We start from the raw sequence: 19,044 nt of genomic DNA on the forward strand, positions 1-19,044 counted from the left end.
CCCAGGGAAAGCCACTGGTTTGGACGCACAGCTGGCTGTCCCCTCCCCTGTCCCCTTGAGTGTGTCCCAGTGCACATCTTTCACAAGGACGATTTCATTCTGCTCCACCTGAGCAAACACAGAACATGTTCATGCTTGTCTTGAACCCAAATGTAACCTATAAGATTCGAAGAATCCAGATGAAAATAACAGAACCCCATCTTCTCACACACAGTTTGCATATAAATCCCTCAAACTTAGATATTTGTCTCTGTTCACTCCTAAGACCTTCAGTCACAACCGATCACAGGAGGAAGAATCTTGCTTTGTGATGTGCTGTTTTCTCCAGAGAGCTGAGCCACATACCCCCTGGGTAGGGAAAGACACATAAACATGGTAGGGGCGCCCCGGGGGCTCAGTCGCTAAAGTGTCCGACTCTTATTTCGGCTCAGGGCGTGATCTCATGGTTCGTGAGTTCGAGCCCTGCATTGGGCTCTGCGCTGGCAGCGTAGAGCCTGCTTGGGATTCTCCCTCTCTCCTTCTCTCTCTCTCTGCCCCTCCCCCACCATGTTCTTACTCTCCCTCTCAAAATAAATAAATAAACTTTTTTTTAAAAAGAAAAGAAAAGAAAAGTGGGGCACCTGGGTAGAAAGTCAGTTAAGCATCTGACTTCGGCTCAGATCATGAGCCCCACGTCCGGCTCTGTGCTGACAGCTCAGAGCCTGGAGCCTGCTTCAGATTCTGTGTCTCCCTCTCTCTCTGCCCTCTCCCACTTGCACTCTGTCTCTCTCTCTCTCTCTCTCTCAAAATAAATAAATAAATAAACATTAAAATTCGTTATATAAAAAAGAAAAAAGAAAAGACATAAAAATGAAAGTACTCAATTCTTGCCTCATTGGACCCAAGTTCTAGGTACCATGCAGTTGAGTCATCAAAACAGCACCAACTCTACACTTGAACTGTATCACCTCATTCTGGCCTTGCCGCTCTGCAAGGCGTGCTGCTGTCACCCTTGGCACCTGAGTGCACGCCGGCTTGCAGCGTGACATGGCTCGCTTGTGCTCGTGTGCCCCCGTGGGGTGGCCAGGCCCGGGGCGCTGCCTTCACCTCTGTCCCCAGTGCCCAGAGTGGGCACTCCAGTCCCAGAGCCCAGCATGGGCTTCTCAGGGCTCCTCCCTTGCAGATGACAGCGCTGTGTGTGCAGCCACCTGCTTGCCTGGGTCCCACAGGCCCTGGCACGACAGAGGCAATAAAGTCCTTATCTATTCGAGGGCCTCGAGTTTGGCTTTTGAAGCTTGTTCTGGGCCAGCACCCATCGAGATCTCTCTCTGTGCCGCTCTGCACGCACTCCCTGATTCTATCGGACTCACGTACTTCCAGAGAGTACCTCCAGTTCTTTTGTGGATGACGTGTAACCAGATGTCGTCATCTGTTGGCCTGACCTGCCCCCAGTCTGGTAAAGCGCCCGGTAGGAGGGGCTTGGGTAACCACCCCCTGCTGCGGGGCCCGAGTCCTGGCAAAGTGCAGGTGCAGCCAGGGCCGGGGGCACACGGCTGTGTCGGGGAGTGTGTTACTCTGTGCCGAGGGCACACACCTCCTGCAGAAGATGCACACGGATTCCCCGGCCCCTGTGCACACACCACTCGGTAGGACACACGAGGCAGGCGTGTGTCGGTGTGGCCCTAACCCCGCCGTGGCCTGAGCGCACAGGGCAGGGCTGCTGAGATGAACCAGTTGGCAGAAAGAACCAGGCACTTCTAAGGCTGGTGACGGCCTCGGTAGGGGGGCGTCCTTTGCAAGCAAGGCTGACCCCCACCCCCAGCCCTGGCCAGTGGCTCCAGGTTCTGCCCCCTTGGGCGCCGGGACCACAGGAGTCGGGGGTCGGTGACCCCCTCGCCCTGACAGCTGTGTAACCCGCCTCCATCTCCCTGCTCTTGCAGCCCTGGTTCCCGCCTTAGTAGAGAGGCAGTCGAGATGGCCTCTGCTGAGCTTTCTAGTGCCTCTGCTGGGAGACTGTTGTGGCGCTCTCTGCTTACTGATGTACAGACGGTAATACCTCCGGAAAGGGCAGGGGCCGGGCAAGGCAGGGGCCCAGGGCTCGGGAATGAAGCCCAGGTCCTGGCAGCCGCCTTCCGTTTTAAAACTCCAGAGCGAGGTGATGCCCCCAGAATTGAGTCTCGAGACACCTAGGCCCCCTGCGCCCCCCGCATGCCGCTGACCCTCTGCGGCCGGAGAGGGTACCCGAGTCCAAGACAGCGAAAAGGGTCCCAGCGCAGCAAGGTGCCGGTGGTGTTCACACAGCCCAGACGCGCCCCGCCGCCGAAGGGCCATCGAGGCCTCGGCCCCCGCGGGGGTACAGCAGCCCCCTCGGGCAGGCTTCACCCGGGCGCAGAACCACCTTGAGGGGCAAAGCTGGGGCAGAGGCGGCACAGAGAAGAAAGCCAGACGCTGAAAGGCCATTTTTTCTTTCCTGCAGGTTTTCGAGTATAGTCCTTAAAATCCAAGAGGATTTGTCCGTGGATACAGAGCTGTAGGCTCAGGGGTCCTGCAGGCCCCCAGCTGTTTTTGTTTGTTGGACATGTCACCTCTTCAAGTGCCACCAGAAATAAAAGTCTTGAAGCCTTTTGAGGTGCAGCCAGTTGGTGATCCAGGGGTCCCCTGTGGTTGCTCAGGCTTGGCTCAAAGGAGGCGTTAGAAACGCCCCCTTGCCCAAGCGCCCGATTTGCCCCCGGACCGGACAGGAGGTGCTCATGGAGAAAATCGGGAATGGCTTCCAGCAGCCAGTTGGGGGTTGGGGGGCGTAGACTGCCCCTAAAGCTTTGTGCACATGCCCCTGCAGCAGTAAATCACATGGGGCTCATCATAAAGGGAAACCAGAAGGGTCTCTGCAGGTCCCTGCATCTCCTTCTCCCCCACATCCCCACCCCCCTCCGCGCCCAGCCTCAGAGTCCTCATGGTAAGAGGTAAGGGACGGAGCTGGGTTCCGCCCCTCACGACGGCCCCTCATAGTTCACCGATGACGTTACTGGCCTGGCCCGGCCATGTTCCAGCTTGTGGCCTGTAGGCGTCAGCCTTTGGGGTACCCTCCTGCCCTCTCTCTGATGCTCGCAGGTAGGACCCGCACTGGCGTCCGGAGAAACCAGCGGAAGCCCACCCCTGGCAGGGCACCGGGCCGCCAGGGGTGCTCTGCTTTTAGCTCGCGGACAGTGAAGAAGAAATGTGTGAGAAGCGTCGCGAGGTGCCGTTAACACCCCCAGAGCGGGGCCCCATCTCCAGGCAGGCAGCTGCATCTTCCAGGAGGGTGTCAGGACAGGAACCTTGCGTGCGAACTCGCGTGTCACCAGCGGGAGGCCCCCAGGGATGCTTTTCCTCGCGGTCTGGGCTCCCAGGAAGCGCAGAGCCAGCTTGGTGACATCAGCTTCCCATAGCTGGGAGCTGTTCCGGTGTGGTTTTCTGCTCCCTCCTGCCTTTCGTCATTCAGTCTGTGTTTTAGTGGCTTTTGGCACTCAATATCTATGGCATTTGGGTTTGGGTTTTAAAATCTAAGCCACCAGGGCGCCTGGGTGGCTCAGTCGGTTAAGCACCCAACTTCGGCTCAGGTCACGATCTCACGATTCGTGAGTTTGAGCCCCACATCGGGCTCTGTGCTGGCAGATTCTGTCTCTCTCTTTCTCTCTGTCTGCTCCCCTGTGCCGTGCTCGCTCGCTTGCTTTCTCTCTCTCTCTCTCTTTCTCAGAATAAGTACTTACAAATTAAAAAAAATTAAAATCTTAGCCACCTCAAATCCTTCCTAGAGGCAGGTAGTACGTGAGAGCATCTGTAGGGGTTGAGGCCTTGGGGCAAGGCTCATGCCGTTGACCCGAGGGCCCAGTCCCTCCGAGGTGAGCTGTAGGCTGGCCAGCCGGGTTCCTTCCCCTCCAGCCCTCTGCAGGGTCCCCGTGGAATCCCCAGTTGCTCTGATAGTTCTCACATCTTCTCGGTTTTAACTAGAAGTGGGTGCACGTAAGCAGTGTCCTCGGAGGAATTGCAGTGCCAAACAGCGCCAGCTCTTGGCAGATCACAGAGGTCAGCTGGGGCCTCCTGCCCCTCAGACATTTAAGAAACCTTTGGCTCCCACCCCCCATTCTCCAGCTGCACACACACAAGCCTTCCCACCCTCTGCTTTCTCGGATCCTGGCCCTCGTGCATGATCTCCGCCTGGCCTGGCGTGAACCCGGATGGAAACTCAATCCCTTCCCTGCTTTCCACCTAAAAAGTCCACTTGCCCCCCATGAGGAAAGCATTGAAGGAGTGTTTCCTAAAGATTGGTGGAGGTGGCTCCCATCTCATCTACCTTTTTCCTTCTTCCTGCTCACTCCACCCTCCCAGAATCCCTCCGGAAGGTGCAGACTAGCTCTCCCCACACCAGCTCTGGACACCAGCTAGTCCCTGTGCCTGCAAAGCTCAGCTCACATCCCTGCACTAATAAAGCTTTTTTCGCAACTGTCAGTTAAGATTTAGGTTCAGCTACACAGTAAAGAAAACCCCCCACACGAGAAGTGTATTTCCCTCTCAAGTGGAGGAAGTGGAGGCAGTCAAGTACTGCACAAAGCATCAGGAACCCAGGCCCCTTCCTGCTCCCTGCCCTGTCACCCCTGATATGTGAGTCATCTTCATGGTCCAGTGTAGCTGCTGGAGTTCCAGCCATCGCATCTGTGTTTCAGGAAGCCCGACGGAGGAAAGCATACCTCGTTCCTTTTAAGGAGCCTTCCGGGAAATCCGACATGCCTCTTTTGTTTCTATCTCCCTGTCCGCAACTTAGCCACATGGCCAGGCCTGGCTGCCAAGTCCTGTAACTAATGAAGGGAAAATTGGGTGTTTGGAGTCAACACATAGTATCAGAAATACTGTCCAAATCCCTCTCAACCCCAGGGGATCCCAGGTGTTGCCTGTTAAGTGAGGAATGTTGTACAGACCACCTAGGCGTCCATGCAGGGAAGTGGCTTGTGCCCCACTGGGCAAGGCCAGGTCCTGTAACGGCAGACGGGAGGGCAGTTAACCCCACTGGTGGCAGAAGCTCTTGCCCAAGCTGGCCCTGAGCTTTACAGCCTCCAGAAAGGATTTGTGAAGACAGAAAAGAGGCAAAGGAGAATTCCAGAGCTAGGGAAGATCCCAGCGGAGGCAGAGAGCAGGTGGCTCGTGTCGCTCAGTCTGAGGACCCATGTGGGCTGCTGGAGGCAGACGGCCCCATCTCCACGTGCCCTGCCAGCGATTCTGGCAGGGTACGGCTTGGGGGTAGCTCCCTCTGGGAGCTGACCCAGAGGGTCTCTGGGGTTTGGAACTTCCCTGAGTCCCGGGCCTTTGACCAAAAATGTAAGCCTAAGTACAGCAGAACAGCCAGAACACCTGGGGGCACAAAGCAGTCAGGTTGAGAGGGGATGGAGTCAGCTCCCTCCCTCCCACTGCTGCCACCTGGGAGTGGGGCCCCGGAATGCCAGATCTTCCTGGTTTTCTACGTTTTTATTGATTGATTGATTGAGGGAGAGGGGCAGACAGAGGATCCAAAGCGGGCTCTGCACTGTCAGCACAAAGCCCGACGTGGGGCTCGAACCCATGAACCTTGAGATTTGTCTACCTCCTAAAAAGGTGGCAGGGTTCAAATCCAATGTGTACCTGCAGGTAAAAAGGATTGACCATTTAAGCCAAGAGATCCTCACTTACTCTCTTGTTTTTCACATGAAGATGTGGAGGCCCACAGAGGAGAGGTCACCACACGCCGTTTGGGCAGAGCTTGGATGCAGGCTTGGGGTTCTGACTCCCAGCCCAGTGCTCCTTCTATCAGCGGGCCTAAAATAGAAGGCTGACCTTTTTGTGGTATTTCTCCACTCGACGAAGCCAGAGAGTTAACTCATGAGTTCATCTTCCCAGAATAACTGGCAGAAAGGGGCCAGCGGGCAGGAGGAAGACCCGGGCCTGCCCGGGTGACAGCCTCGCTCCTGGAAAGCAGGGGACACACCTCGCCATCGGCACGCGCCTGGCTGTCCCGGAGCGCTGCGCCCCGGCTTCGCAGAGGCACTTAGTGGGTCCACGGGAGAGAGCTGTGGAGGCCAGAACAGATCCCTGGGGAGCGTCTGGGCCCCGTCCCCACCTTCATCCTCCCTTCTTTTTCTGCTGTAAAATAAGAATCATGGTCGGAATCTTGAAAAAAAATCGGACAGGCACAAAAAATGAAAATGAAAACTCCCGTAATGAAACCACCTGATTTTCCCATGACTTTAGCTTTGATCCCTGCAATCTGGTGGCTCCGCTCCGTGCAAGGAGGGAGACAGAGCCTGAATTTTTATTTTATTTTACTTATTTTTTTATTTGGCAACAGCAGAAACACATGGGACATGCTTTTTCTAATCTTTGCTCGCTTCCTGTGTCCAGTGTTTTCCTCCAGCCTTAATCTTCTCTCAAACCAGCATTTTGAGCTGCAGCAGCGGCTTTCAACACCCAGATGTGTCTGAGCTCATTTGATCTTTCCCCGTTTGTTGGGCATTTCGTAGACGCCCCGGGGTTCTGAACGCCTGTATCGTTCGCTCTGTGGGTCCGCCCACAGTGCCTTCCACACGTCAAGTTCTAGATGGAATCCGTCAGATGGCGTGAAGATCCTACGCCCTTTGATATATATTTCGCAGGCTGTTCTTGAGACATAACTCAGGGAGAGCCAGGGATTTTATCTGCTGGAGAAGATCTCAGGGAGGCCTGTCTGCCTGTGCCCTTGTCCCTTGACGTCTGGCACATCCGTGTCTGCAAGTACTTGGCAGTCCGGGTACGTTTGACTCGTGCCCAGAAAGCCCCTTGGCACCTCCACCAACATTGGTTCATCACGAACCGCCTTGCAGAGGTGAAGCAAGGACTGGCGGAAAGGCGCTCGGCCCCTGAGTTCTTTCCAGAGCCTTCCTGAGCCTCTGACGTGTTAGACTGGCTCTCGCACTGGTTGCCGCTTCAGTTTGGGAAGGAGCCCCTTGAAATGACAGGGAGAATCTGGGCACCTGGCAAAAAAAAAAAAAAAAAAAAAAAAAAAANGAAAAGAAAAGATCACTGAGCCTTTCTGGGTCCCCAGTGCCAAGGAGAGGGGAGAGAGGAGTACACAGCAGGACAGGGGAGGGAGGGATGTTTTCGCAGCAGCCAGCAAGGGAAGGAGTAATTCGGTTGCCTCTGCTCAACTCAACCCTCTAACAGGTGGGATCCGAAGTTGGTAATGTTTTGTGTTGTTTTTTTTTTCTATTTAATTCACAGCGCGTACTAAAGGTACACAATACTTACTGGCGGTCTGTGGCCTGACCCTGACCCCCTCCCAGAACGAAGGAACTTTAGTTCTCTGGCTGCATCTCAGCTACCCCATCTTGTCCGCTACCCCACATGCCCCAGGTGCCTTCCGGCAATAAACCAGGGCTTTAAAGAGCGTGAGAGAGATGTGTGACTTGAGGTGTCGGTGATCATTTTGGTGACAGCCACACTGTCAGTTCATTCTGTCCAGGGCATCGTCGGAAGCATGACGAGGCTGAGTCCCAGCCCTGTTACCACTCTTGCCGGCTCCCGTGTTCGTCGCGCCGATAAATAAGCCGCTCAGGGAAAGCCGTCTTGACATTTTGATTTGTTAAGGCGTGATTCATTTTCGAGTCAAGTTAACAGCTTGTAAGCTCAGGGGCTTACCGCTTGAAGTGATTAAGGAGTAAGCAGCTATAAAGCCGGTGCTGTGGGGCTGCGGCGGATGGCCCCCTGGGAATCGTCCCGACAGGCATCTGGATTCCTCGGTGTTTGCCGTGGTTCAGCGGAGCCTCCCCTCTGCCACAGACACTGTATCGCGTCACGGGCCTTCCTGGGACACACCTGTCTTGCCATCCTCCCCACAAGCGAACCCCCGCAGTAGGCTGGGGGTGGGGCACACTGCCCTGCACGAGAGAGAGGCTGGTGAATCTACCCACCACACTCCCCAGGGCGTCCCGTCCACCTGACCCTACACTGCAGAACTCGGAGGGCCTGGCTCGGGGTAGAAATACAGACCCTGCACACCCGAGGGGAGGGGCAGAGAGCAGGCAGAATGGGTGAAGGGGAGGGGGAAGTCCAGGCCTCCGGTGTGGAACAAGTTAAGTCGCGGGAATAAAAAGCAGAGCCTAAAGACTAAAGAATATTACGCTGGCGACGTAACGATATAAAGGACAGAAGGCAGCCGCACGTGTGCTGAGCACAGCATCGTGTGCACACTTGACGAGTCTCCGAGTTGGACGCCTGAGACTAAGGAACGTTGGGTGTCTGCTGGACTCAGAAATCATTTAATGATGAGATCAAACTAAGATGATAAAGACCCAGTTTTTAAGGAGCTAATCGTTAGGCAAAAGTGACTTCACACAAACATGAGCACCAAATAGCCCCTCTGCAGGGCCCAGGTACCAGGTCCCCCTAGTCCTGAGTGGGGGTAAAGCAACAGGCCCCACCCCCCAGCCAGGCCCATGGTTCCCCACCGGTGGGTGAAGAGCAGGGGGCTCAGCACAGTACAGTGACTTGCCCCACGGGCTGGTAAGTGAGCACATCGGGTCAGGGACAGAACCCGAGCTTTCCAGGCACCTGAGCCCAGGCCCAGTGTGCTGCTCCGGTCGAGGGCCAGAGAGTAAAATATTTCTGGCTTCACGGGCCATGTGGCCACTACTCCGTGCAGCCAGCGTAGCTCAAGAGCCGCCACAGGCTAAGTGTGCAAGCAAAGGACCATGGCTGTCTTCCAGGTAAACTATTTACAAAACAGTGGGCCATAGTTTGCTGACGGCTGCTCGACACCCTGCCGCCTTCCTGAGTTCTGAGAAAGGCAAGGTCAGGGCCTAGAGAACCTTCTGGAAGATATGTCAGCAGGAGTTGGAGCGTTTGGAGTTGAGCCCGTGCAGGTGGCGCGAATGAGATCTGGCGCTGGCTGGGGTGGGCGTGCTCATGGAGTGGAGAGCTTCGACGTGGTTGGCCAGGAGGCTGGGGTCCCCGCTCTCAGCTATCAAGAGGACATGCCCCCCCCATTCCCACTCCAATTTGGTGCCGCTTCTGAATTACGGGGCAGAAGCACCTTGACCGTGGTCCCACCCAGCTCGTGAGGGCTGAAGGAGGAGCCACCGCGGACCACATAGTCCCTGGGATCATCAACAAGGCCTTTGTTCTATAGAAACTTCCATCCGTTTAGTGAGTAAAACCCTCGAGCAAAGCAGGCCGTGGGAAGGGCAGAAGCGTGGTCTGCAGACAGAAAGCACTNCCTTTCGTCAGGAGGAACACTCTGCTCTCCCTGCATGCCAAGCCCCGTGCCCCACTGTGCCCCCACCGCAGTGTGGTGACAAGAACCTAGTTGTGACCCCGCCCCCCTGGCTGGCAGTCGGTTGGGGGTGCTGGGCTCATGTTCTTCCGGGTCTGAGCATCTAAAGCGTCGTGCTCACAGGCCTCACTAATGTGCGCTCCCCCCTCTTGAACCCCAGAGCTGCTCCGAGCGCTGCGCGAAACCCCACATGTAGGCGCTTTTTACCAGGGCCTCCCACGCAGGGCACAGTCTGGGGCGGGGAGAGACCTGGGAGTTCCTCCCCTCCTGCCCAGTGCCCGGCATTTGACATCTTGGGGGCATCAGCCAGGAGGACCCCGAGATTTTGCCGTGAGGATGTCCCGCAGCCCTGCGTGACCTTCACCAGGGTGCTTCTGAAGCCCCAAGGCTGCATGTCGCCGTGAAGGGCCCAGCCGGCCCATTGCTGAGCCAGCATCAGGCGTGCAGATTTATGGCCGCTGGCCCTCAGCTCTCTGGCGGCTGCACCCTCCTCCTTGAAACAGCTCCCAAATGTGTCCAGGTGCGACCAGAGGGGTCAGCGCGTTCCGGGGGGTGGACCCGGACCTGCACAGCGCCAGGCCGGGTCGGTTAGCGGTGGCCCTTACATCCAGGCCACCAGCCCCACCTTTGAGGTGCAGAGGTCTCACACGCAGCTGGGGAGCATGGCACCCCCGCCTGCCGGGCCAGCATGTTTTTTCCTGCCCGGTCACCGCACCACCCGTCTTGCAGGCTTTGCCGTGGCCCAGTGCATAAACCAGCACAGCTCGCAGTCCCTGTCCTCGCCACCGGCGTCGGCCAGCGGGAGCCCCAGCGGCAGCGGGAGCACCAGCCACTGTGACTCTGCAGGCGCCAGCTCGTCGTCCACCCCTTCCGCCATCCAGAGCCCGTCAGGTACTGCCCGTGGGACGCAGGGGGTGGGCGGGAGGGGAGCTGTGCGGTCCCTCAGCGTCAAGGCCGCCGATGCCCGGCTCCTCCTTGCCGCTCGGGGTGCTGCGTTCGTCCTGAGGAGTCGTTGCCCACGGGCTGGGCTGGAGGGAAGGAGTCACTCCTCTTGCAGGCTGGCCCCCCTGGCTGGCAGGCCTTGCCTGACTGCAGAGCTGGAGGGGACGGGCTGCAAGCGGCTAAGCCTGACTCCGCCCGCTGTCCCCTCCATGAGGAGGGGTCTTCCCGATGGGTTGTTTCAAACTGGCGGAAGAATTGCATCCCTGTGATTTTTTTCTTCCCTTCGTAACATGCCAGGCTCCTCTGTAAACGGTGCGGTCCAGCCGTCTGTGCCCGGGGCCCCCATCTGAGAGTCTGTCAGGACACCCTCAGTGCCAGCGCAGGCCTAGCCCAGGCAGACCCGTGAGCAGGGCGTCGACAGTGGGACTTGTGACTGGGTGCCCCCCGTGTTCTCAGCCACCTGGAGCCCCTCACCTGCGAGCGCCTCACTGTGCCATGTGAGGCCCGCATGCGGCTGCTGGAGCGGGGCCCCGGCGGAAGTGCTGGGGGCGGCCCGGATGGTGCATGGGGCTCCCCGCTCCAGCAGCGCAACTCTGTGCGTCCACAGGGCCCTGGGCATCTCTGATCTGGGGAGCCCCCCGTGACTCTGGCCTGCACCCTCACTGAAGGACCCTCATCGTACTTCGCTGTTCCTTTGTGGTCCCGCCCCGAGCCCTTGCCTGTCACACACACTCCAGGGGCACCCGACCAGACTCTTGTTAGGCTGTGGGTAGATGGGGCATGCTGACGGCCATGCATTCCTGTGGTGCCAGGAAGTGAGGGGCCCCCGGCTGCCGTTCCCTCAGCACCAGGGCCCACAATCTCCTCTGGGGCCCGCTCCCTCCAGAATCTTCTGCCTCTGATCCTCCAGCAAAGGGTTAACCCAGCCCGGTCTCCGTGTCTGTCTGCCGCCTGCAACTCCCTCCTCCCACAGGCATCCATTACCTCCAGCTACTGTTGACATTCCTGGGGCCCATGCAGCAGGGTCACCCTCAAGCCACCTCGCTCAGACCCCCTTCCACTCGGCACCTGCTCCTCCCCCCGCCCCGGCTCCGAGGAGGTGGCTGCCTGGTCTGAGCTCCTTCTGGGCCCGATCCGAGCTTGGCTACGTGTTTGCTGCCATTCCTGGGCCCGTAGCTGGACACTGAGCACGAGATTTCTCCCGAAGCCCAGGGCAGCCCCCACCGTTCCCGAAGCCCGGTCTCACGCTGGCTCTGGGGACCAGGGCTGTGTGTGTCCGTGTGCCTGTGTGTCCACCACGTGCTGCCTGCGTGTGCACACCGCCGGGTCCATGCTGTGTGCGCAAACACTTACAGTGTTTGGCTGTATACTTACAGTCCTGCTTTGGGTGCAGGTCTCTGACCAGTGCAGCTGTGTGTCCCTTGCTTTCGTTTTTAGGAAGCACAGACAGCAGCTAAGTGGACAAGCAGCCCGTATACCTCTCTGTCTAAAACCAGAACCGGCCAAGCCCCAAATCCTCAAACTCAAGCCTGTGTTACAGACCTGAGCATGGCCCCTGGGCACCGGCTCTGTACTTTCCCTGGAGGTTCAGGGTCCCCGGAACGCGAGTCTCTTCTCCTGGCCGCCCTCCGCCCCGACCCCCACCCCCACCGCCCCTGCACGGGGCCAGTGACAGGTCTCGTTGTGTGAGAGACGCAGCGGCTATCGGCGTGGCTGTCAGGTGGCCACAGGCCCTTCCAGCCAATCAGCGATGGTCAGGCTCTCCTGGGCGTCTGCCCCCATCCGGGGCGTCCCCCGCAGGCCTGCTGAGGCTAGTGTGCAAGTCCCCATTTTTTATGCTTTCCTGACGGTAAAAGCTTGCAGCTCGGCCTGCCCATCCAAGTCTCTGCAGATGCTGAAATAACTCCCCCCCCACCCCCCGCCCCAGCGAAGGGCCTGCCTGCCAGGCATCCTGTACTTGGCTCTTCACTGAGGACCAGCTCTTGATGCCTGGAAGGAGAGGGCAGCAGAGCCCCCGAGCTCCGCCTTGTCTCAGGTCCGGCCACAGGAGCCCGTTGGTTTCTCCGCGACAAACATCCAGGCCGGGCCTCAGCCTCCTGGGTCCATCCAGAGAACGGCACCTGAGGTTTCCGTGTTCCTCGTAAGGGCAGAGCTACCCAGAAGGTTCTGGCATCTGCCTGGCCCCTTACTGGGCTGTGCGGGACAGGAGGCAGAGGACGGAAGGGAGGCACGGTTGGTCAGGACCGGGGCTTTTCAGCCGTTTTTGGTCTGATGTTGGCCCAGAGCGGCGCCTCGGTGTTCAGCGCCCTGACTGGCAAAGGCCGGCCCTGTGCTGCGGCCACACCGACTTTCTGCCCGCAGGGCCCCGCCACAGTCGGCCTAAGGCCGCATCCCTGGAGGGCCCGCCAGGCACCGGGCTGGGCCAGGACCTCCCCCGCAGCCCACCCAGCCCAGACAGCAGAAGACAGCTGCGGCCCAGTCAGTCGGGGCCGCTTGTCCCCCAAGGAGCACACTGTGACCTGAGGACGCAGTGCGGATCCAGAAGCGTCCCTCACGCTGTGATTCCGGAGCCTCGGGGTCTTGGAGGCTCCGGGTGTGGACAGCGGCTGCCGGTGCCTTCGCAGCCACAGTTAGCACAGTTTGCTCTCAAAGCCCCAGCGCACAGTCAGGTGTTCGGTTAGGGAAGCACACAGGGGATGCCGTCCATCCGGGGACAAGAGTTTCTGGTTTTGAAACCTGGAATGAGCCAAGGATCTCCCTGAAAGCCAGGGCCGACCCTCACTGTCCTAGCAGTCTGTGTCGCGGGGGCACCCACACGGCCCTCTCGCGGGTACGTGTTGCACGGCATGTGCCCGCCCTCAGGGCCCAGTGGCTGTACCTCCCCGGAGAAGCCCCTCACCCCCCATGTGCCGGGCCCTGTGCTCACAGACACTTGACAGACAGCCCGCCGTTGACACCTGCCACCTTGCACCTCACGCTGTGCAGCTGAAACCCAGGGGGCTCAGAAAGACCCCACAGCTCGGCCTCGACCGTGCAGCCAGCGCGCGGAGGAGCCCACGCGGGAGCGCCAGCACCCACGTTCCACCTTCCCGAAGAACCCAGCGGCATAGCCGTGCACTCCTGAATCGGTCTCCAGTGTCTCTGTGCAGTACTCCAGAGACCCGGGTTCAGATCTCGGATGGGGGTGGCCCCTGACATGTACCCGTCTCCTGCCTGTGGGCATGGCTGCTCTAGAACTCAAAGGAAAAGCCACAGTCCATGAGACCCTGGAAGCTGTACGGCCCCAGTCAGCCAAGGCCGGGCCGTGTGGCCCCTGCTGGGGGGGGAGCCTGGCAGTCCCCCGAAATCAGCAACGAAGTGGACCCCAGATGGCCACATCTCCTCTGCCCGCCCAAAGGGGTGCCTCCCCAAATGAGGGCATGGACCTCTTTCCATACTCGGTGGTTTTCCCCCTCAGCCCTCTGTCCAGCCCAGGGCGCCTGAAGTTTTCCAAGGTTTGCAAGAGACCTTTGTTTATCCTTCGGCTTCCCACAGGGTCCTGAGTCTGAGTGACGCGGGCTTCATGGGTGTCAGACCTCACCTCACTAAGCGTCCTTCCAAGTGGCCCTCAGGTCGGGCGCCTCTTGCATCTTCTCCTTGCCGGCCTTGGGGCCCCATTCCTGCCGGACTATTCTAACCGAACGGGATTTTGTGGAATCCCCGCTCCATGCAGCACTGGGGCTAGAGGGTAGCGACGTGCAGGGCGCAGGCTGGCAGGGGAGGCCATGCTCCGTCAGATGACCACGCACTGGAGGTGGAAGCCTGAGGCTGAGGGGTTCCTGGGACAGAGGGTCTGTGAGGAGGTGGCCTTTGGGACCCACACAGGCCCAGCCAGGCCGAGCCGGCATTTGGTAGCAGACGGGATGATTCCTTCTCCCCCTCTCCCTGGGGTCCTGTCCCTCCCAGATGGAGTCTGTTGACGGCGCGTGTGCCCGTGAGGGCCGAGGCCTGTGGCCCAGCGCTGGCCAAGGGCCCCTGGCCGCAGCGGGGAGGGGACCGCCTGGAGAGTCCCTGGTTTGCCCTCTGTGCCAGGAGCACCTGCTTCTGAGTCTCCCTCACGTGCAGGGGACAGAGCGTGGGTGCTTGTGGGTGGCTTTTTCGCAGGGGCTGGACCTCACACGGGGACCAAGAGATGCCCCCAAGCGAAGGAAGGGGTGCAGGTCAGTTCCCTGGTAACCGGAGAAACCAAGCAGAAGGAGCTGAAAGCGAGGGTATTTAGTTTTCACTGTTACTTACCTGTGAGGGCCACGCCGAGAGTTAGTGTCCGGTTTTAACGGCTAATGCCTGAGTTGACGTGCAGGGAGACCCCTGAGCCTTCCTGGGGAGAGGCAGTGCCCTGGGCCGCGGAAGCATCCAGAACCTGGCGTCTCTTCACCCACTCATCCAGTGCAGCTGGCCCGATCGGCCTCAGTGAGAAGGTTACAGGACGGAATTCGCAGAGGTCCTGTTCTGAAACCCTTAATGGTTTTGAGAAGCTGAGATGACAGGGGACACACGGCCGGAGAGAGAAAATAGACCCCATTTGGAACCAAATGCAGGGCCAGTAGGACCACTTCAGAAATACGTCCTGGGTTACAGCTGCCTCACGCACACACGCACACTCGCGCGCACACACGCGCACAGTCACTCCCACACGCTGGCACATGTACGCTCCGTGTGGGGCTCGGAGCGGAACACTCCTCAGACGAGAACTCTGTGTTTCACACACGTTCCGGGCGAGCGGCTCTGAGGAGGAAAGAAGATGGAGTGTTACAAAACGAAGTCCGAGTAAAGGCCAGCCTGCTCCTTCTGGAGGAGGCCATTGTCCGTCTGGAAGGCCCGCGGAGGACTCTTCTCGGGGGTTTTATAGGGAGAAGGAAGAGTCTGGCCCCAGGAGGCCCAGCTCAAGGGCCTGGTGGGGGCGGGGTCCTGCCCCCCGGGCTGTCTGAACACATAGCCCCCACCGCAGCGCAGGGGCCCGGCCGGGCCCAGTGGGGGCCACACAGCCCAAGACGGACCTGCGAGTCCCCAGTCCTGGTTACCAGGCAGGCAGGACTTTAAGGACCGAACGCCTGAGCCTCGCATGTTACCTTCTCTCCCCAGTCTTCTCCGTGAGGTTGATTCTTTGTTCCGTGGTAAAAACACACATACCGTAAAGTGGACCGTTTTCACCGTTTTTAAGCCCCTAGCACAGTGGCTTAGGTATATTCATGTCATGTTGTGTAGCACTAACTCTCAGCTTTGCTCTAATCCCGGGTTTGAGTCAAGAGGATATGACACCNGCCTCGGGCCCTCCTGCTGAGGCTTCGGCTCAGCAGCCACGGGTTCCCAGCAGCAGCGCGGTCCTCTGGAGGGCGGAGCCCCGGGCCAGGGAGGGGGCCGGAGCCGCGCTGACATCAGGACCCACCGGCCCCATCGCTGGGGCCCACGCACCTGCTCCTTCCGCTAGCCGGCTTGGCTCCCGTCCCCCGACCACACGGCCTCCCTCAGACCGTCAGACCGTCCCGGGGCCGCAGGGCTCCGGTCCCAGCTGCTGGTTCGCATGAGGTGCTGACAGGCATCTCTGTTCCTTTGTCCCTGGAGGCTTCCCTCCGCCGCCACGTGTGGCTGACGGCCCCAAGTCGCACCCTTCCGGCGGGACGGAACCCTCGCCGTCTTTACCCCCAACTGGGCCCCACGTGCGGGCAAAGGGTCGGGTCCCCAGCCGTCCCGACCGCGTCTCGTCCTGGTGGGGCCGAGTGGGGGGCTTCGCCCGTTCGGGGACCACGCCCCCCCGCTGTCATGAGCACCCGCTGGGGCCCTGCCGCGCTGCCCCCGCGCGCTGGTCCACGCTTGGCGTCCGCCGCTGCGCTGCGCCCCTCCCCGTCCCGTTGTGGAGGCTCTCTGTGACCTGTCGCTGTGTTTCCCTCTAGTCAGGAGTGGCAGGAAAGGACGCCAGCGAGTGTTCAGCCTGTCGGAGGCCGACAGTCACGGCGGCCACTGGGTTTAGTGCTTCGAACGGCAGCGCTCACGGCAGCTCTCGCAGGCGATTCAGGCAGGTCTCGCCCGTCAGCCTGCCCGGCCCGCGGCCTCGCTGGGCCTCCCTCCAAGCGGCCATTTCCCCAGCTTCCCTTCTCCTTCGGGCCTCGCCTCTGCTGAGGACCGACACCCCCCGCCCCCCCACAGCCCTCCGACCCTCGTGACCTGGCAGCCTGGAAACACCATCCTTCTCCAGGACCGCCGAGCTGGTGGGGGTTCTCCAGCCCCGTCCCCGCGGGGCCCCCTGGGTTAGGCCATGAGGGTTGAGCAGTGGAATTGGCAAAAAGTGACCAAGAATCCAGTTAGTTTCTTTTTTCTTTTCCTTTCTTACCTGTCCTCCACCCTCCCCCTGCCCCCCACCCCCACCCCGCAGCTTTGCTCCAAGCTCCATAGCAAATTCAGTCCCGCCTCAGCCTGAGGCCAAAGCAGCTCCTTCCTGAGCACTGATGGGTGTGATTCCATCTGCACCCCTTCTTACAGGCAGCCCTCCAGGTGGCCTCCGCTGCTGCTCGCTCCGTAGGGTCCATTGCTGCTGCCTCCCCCACCTTCCCGACGTTTCTTTCAGGGCTTCTCACGTGCGCCTTCTGCTTGGCGGTTATGCTTGCAGTCAGGAGCCTTTTGCCTTCTTTTGCATTTAAAGCTGCTTCCTCTGAGCTCTGCCCTGGACCTGCTACGCTCTGCTGCACCCCACCCCCCCCAACTCTCCCAGCCTGAGCATGCATCCCCAAAGATTTCCTGGAAACTGCCACTCGACAAGGGCCAGCTGAGCCCCTGCCTCAGAGCCAGCGATCGGCTCCTGAAGGTGCTGACCAGGGACGCGGGGACCCGCTGCCCTGGTGTCAGCGAAGGGCAGAACCACGGGAGGCCACGTGTCTCTCACGGAAACCTGGACATCCAGGACCTCTACTGAGGCCTCTACTCTTCTCTCCGGCTCCTGGCCAGGAAACCAGAATGTTCTCTGAATCTCTCATTTTCAGGGCCGGGCCCCTACGTGTGGCCTTCGCGCTGAAAACCCGCAGGCCAGCAAAAGCAGGGGCTCAGCGGTAACCCTGACAGCCCAGCCGTGGGCCAGAAAATTACCCCGTGGGCTAATTTTTCCCTGGTGAGAAAGTTCTCCTTTTTCATCCCCCTCAAATGGATACGCTTGTAGATCACATTCAGAAAGCAGTTCCTAGTTTAAAAAAAAAAAAGTGATGTGGGCGATGGGCAAAAGGTTATTTTTTCCGATGAGAAATTGAAAAAGGCTATTTTTAAGGGGAAAAAAATGACCCTTGTAATAAAATTGTTGGTTTTTTTCTTGAAGAAACCAATTCTGTGTATGCGGTATCGTACCGTTAGTTGGTTGGCTTGTTTTGTTAATATATTTGATGGCAAATGTCCCATATCCTTGATTATTCGCATCACCAAAAACCCCACGCTAGGGGTCAGGGAAAGAGATTTGCCAGCTTTTTTGAATATCTGCATGCAAATGCAGACTGGGGTGAAGAGGGAGCTCTCACACAGAAGTTTGGAGAAAAGTGAAGGAAGTCAGTCCCCAGCGCAGTGTCCAGAGGGCACCGAGGTGCCGCCTGGAGAACTCGTCGTTTCTGAGCTGCCTCGTCAGCAGCTAAGCTTAGCTGTGGATGCGGGCATAGGCCCGTAGACCTGCCCCCCGCCTCTGGCAGTGGGGTGGGGGCCTCCGGAGCAGGAGAGCCCCNCTCGCCGGCGGCCCGCGCCACAAGGGTGTCCTGCGGAACGCGGCGAAGCCACAGAGATTCCGAGAGCCCCGAATGCATGTGGAGTGTTGCCTCAGCGTTTCTGGGCTCGGCTCACACCCTGCATCCCGATTTCCACCCGTGCTTGCAGCCACCCCTCCACCCCAGCCCAGAGCAAGGACAGACCCAGAGCCCCAGGCGGTGGTTTTCTCTGGGCCTTATTTCTCTGAAATGAATGAATGAATAAATAATAAAAGGAAAAAAGACAAAAAGGCCTTAGGAGGGAATCAGCAGGGATCTTTGAGAGCTTGCCTTTCCCAGGAGCCTAGAAATTCTTCGTCATCTTCCAGGACACTCCGTCTGTTGCTTGTGCTTTCTCTCCGCGGTGGGGATCCTCCTCCTCTCCCGCATCCCCTTCTATTCGCCCTCCGGTTTTATTTTGCTCTTGGTTTTCCCGTTCTGTTGCTGTCTGTTCAGTTTGCGGTTTTGTTTGGCTTAACTTAAGAGAAAAAAAATACCTAACCTGGAATCCCATAGAACCAAATCTGTCTCCCGCCCTTCCCGGGGCCCAGAGCGCTCCCCGGCCCAGCACGCTGCCCTCAGCACTTTCTGCCGATGGCTTGTCGCCCGTGAGATCGGTACACTTGCCGCGTTTGCTTTCCAAGCGAGGTGCCCACGGCCTTGCCGACGCTCCCGGATTCCCGGCGCGCGAGGCCGGGAAGCTGTTTTCCCCCGTGAGCCCCCGTCCCAGCTGCCATTCCTGTCCAGGCACGCTGGTCATTGGAAAGCAAAGTGACCATTTGTCTGTAATCTAATCAAGGACTTTGAAAAGCACCAAAAAAAAGAAACTGCCGCTCCAAAAATCACTGTGCTGGGCGGAGCCTCTGGTGCCCTCCTCCCATCCTGGTTTCTCTCCATGACCCCTGTGGGGACAGTTAGGACAGGGGTGGCCCCCGGGGCCATAACAGCCCCTTGCTGGCTGCTAACTCAGCTCTTAGACAAGGGGCAGGAGACAAACCACAGTCTGAGGTTTTGGTTTGGTTTTGTGAGCTGAAAAGTTTTATAGAATTCTTTTTTTTT

The 19,044-nt window shown here is 58.9% G+C and overlaps 1 protein-coding gene across 4 annotated transcripts in view; it reads left to right on the forward strand.

Annotated features, from left to right (window-relative positions):
- The window catches only part of CLEC16A (C-type lectin domain containing 16A), a 198,359-nt gene that overhangs the window by 175,215 nt on the left and 4,100 nt on the right, over positions 1-19,044 (forward strand). The window contains exons 22-23 of one of the 4 annotated variants that reach the window (XM_077773316.1): positions 10,022-10,183; positions 16,165-16,286. In XM_077773316.1, coding sequence (XP_077629442.1) covers positions 10,022-10,183; positions 16,165-16,241 — 239 coding nt within the window. In that variant the 3' untranslated portion in view covers positions 16,242-16,286. Of the gene's footprint in view, positions 1-1,919; positions 2,029-2,455; positions 2,606-10,021; positions 10,184-16,164; positions 16,287-19,044 lie in introns of those variants that run through there. The other 3 variants (XM_077773317.1, XM_077773315.1, XM_077773318.1) reach the window with 3 other exon arrangements.

This window comes from Crocuta crocuta, unplaced genomic scaffold, assembly GCF_008692635.1.
Source record: "Crocuta crocuta isolate KB4526 unplaced genomic scaffold, BGI_CrCroc_1.0 scaffold16, whole genome shotgun sequence".
Classification (NCBI taxonomy): domain Eukaryota; kingdom Metazoa; phylum Chordata; class Mammalia; order Carnivora; family Hyaenidae; genus Crocuta; species Crocuta crocuta.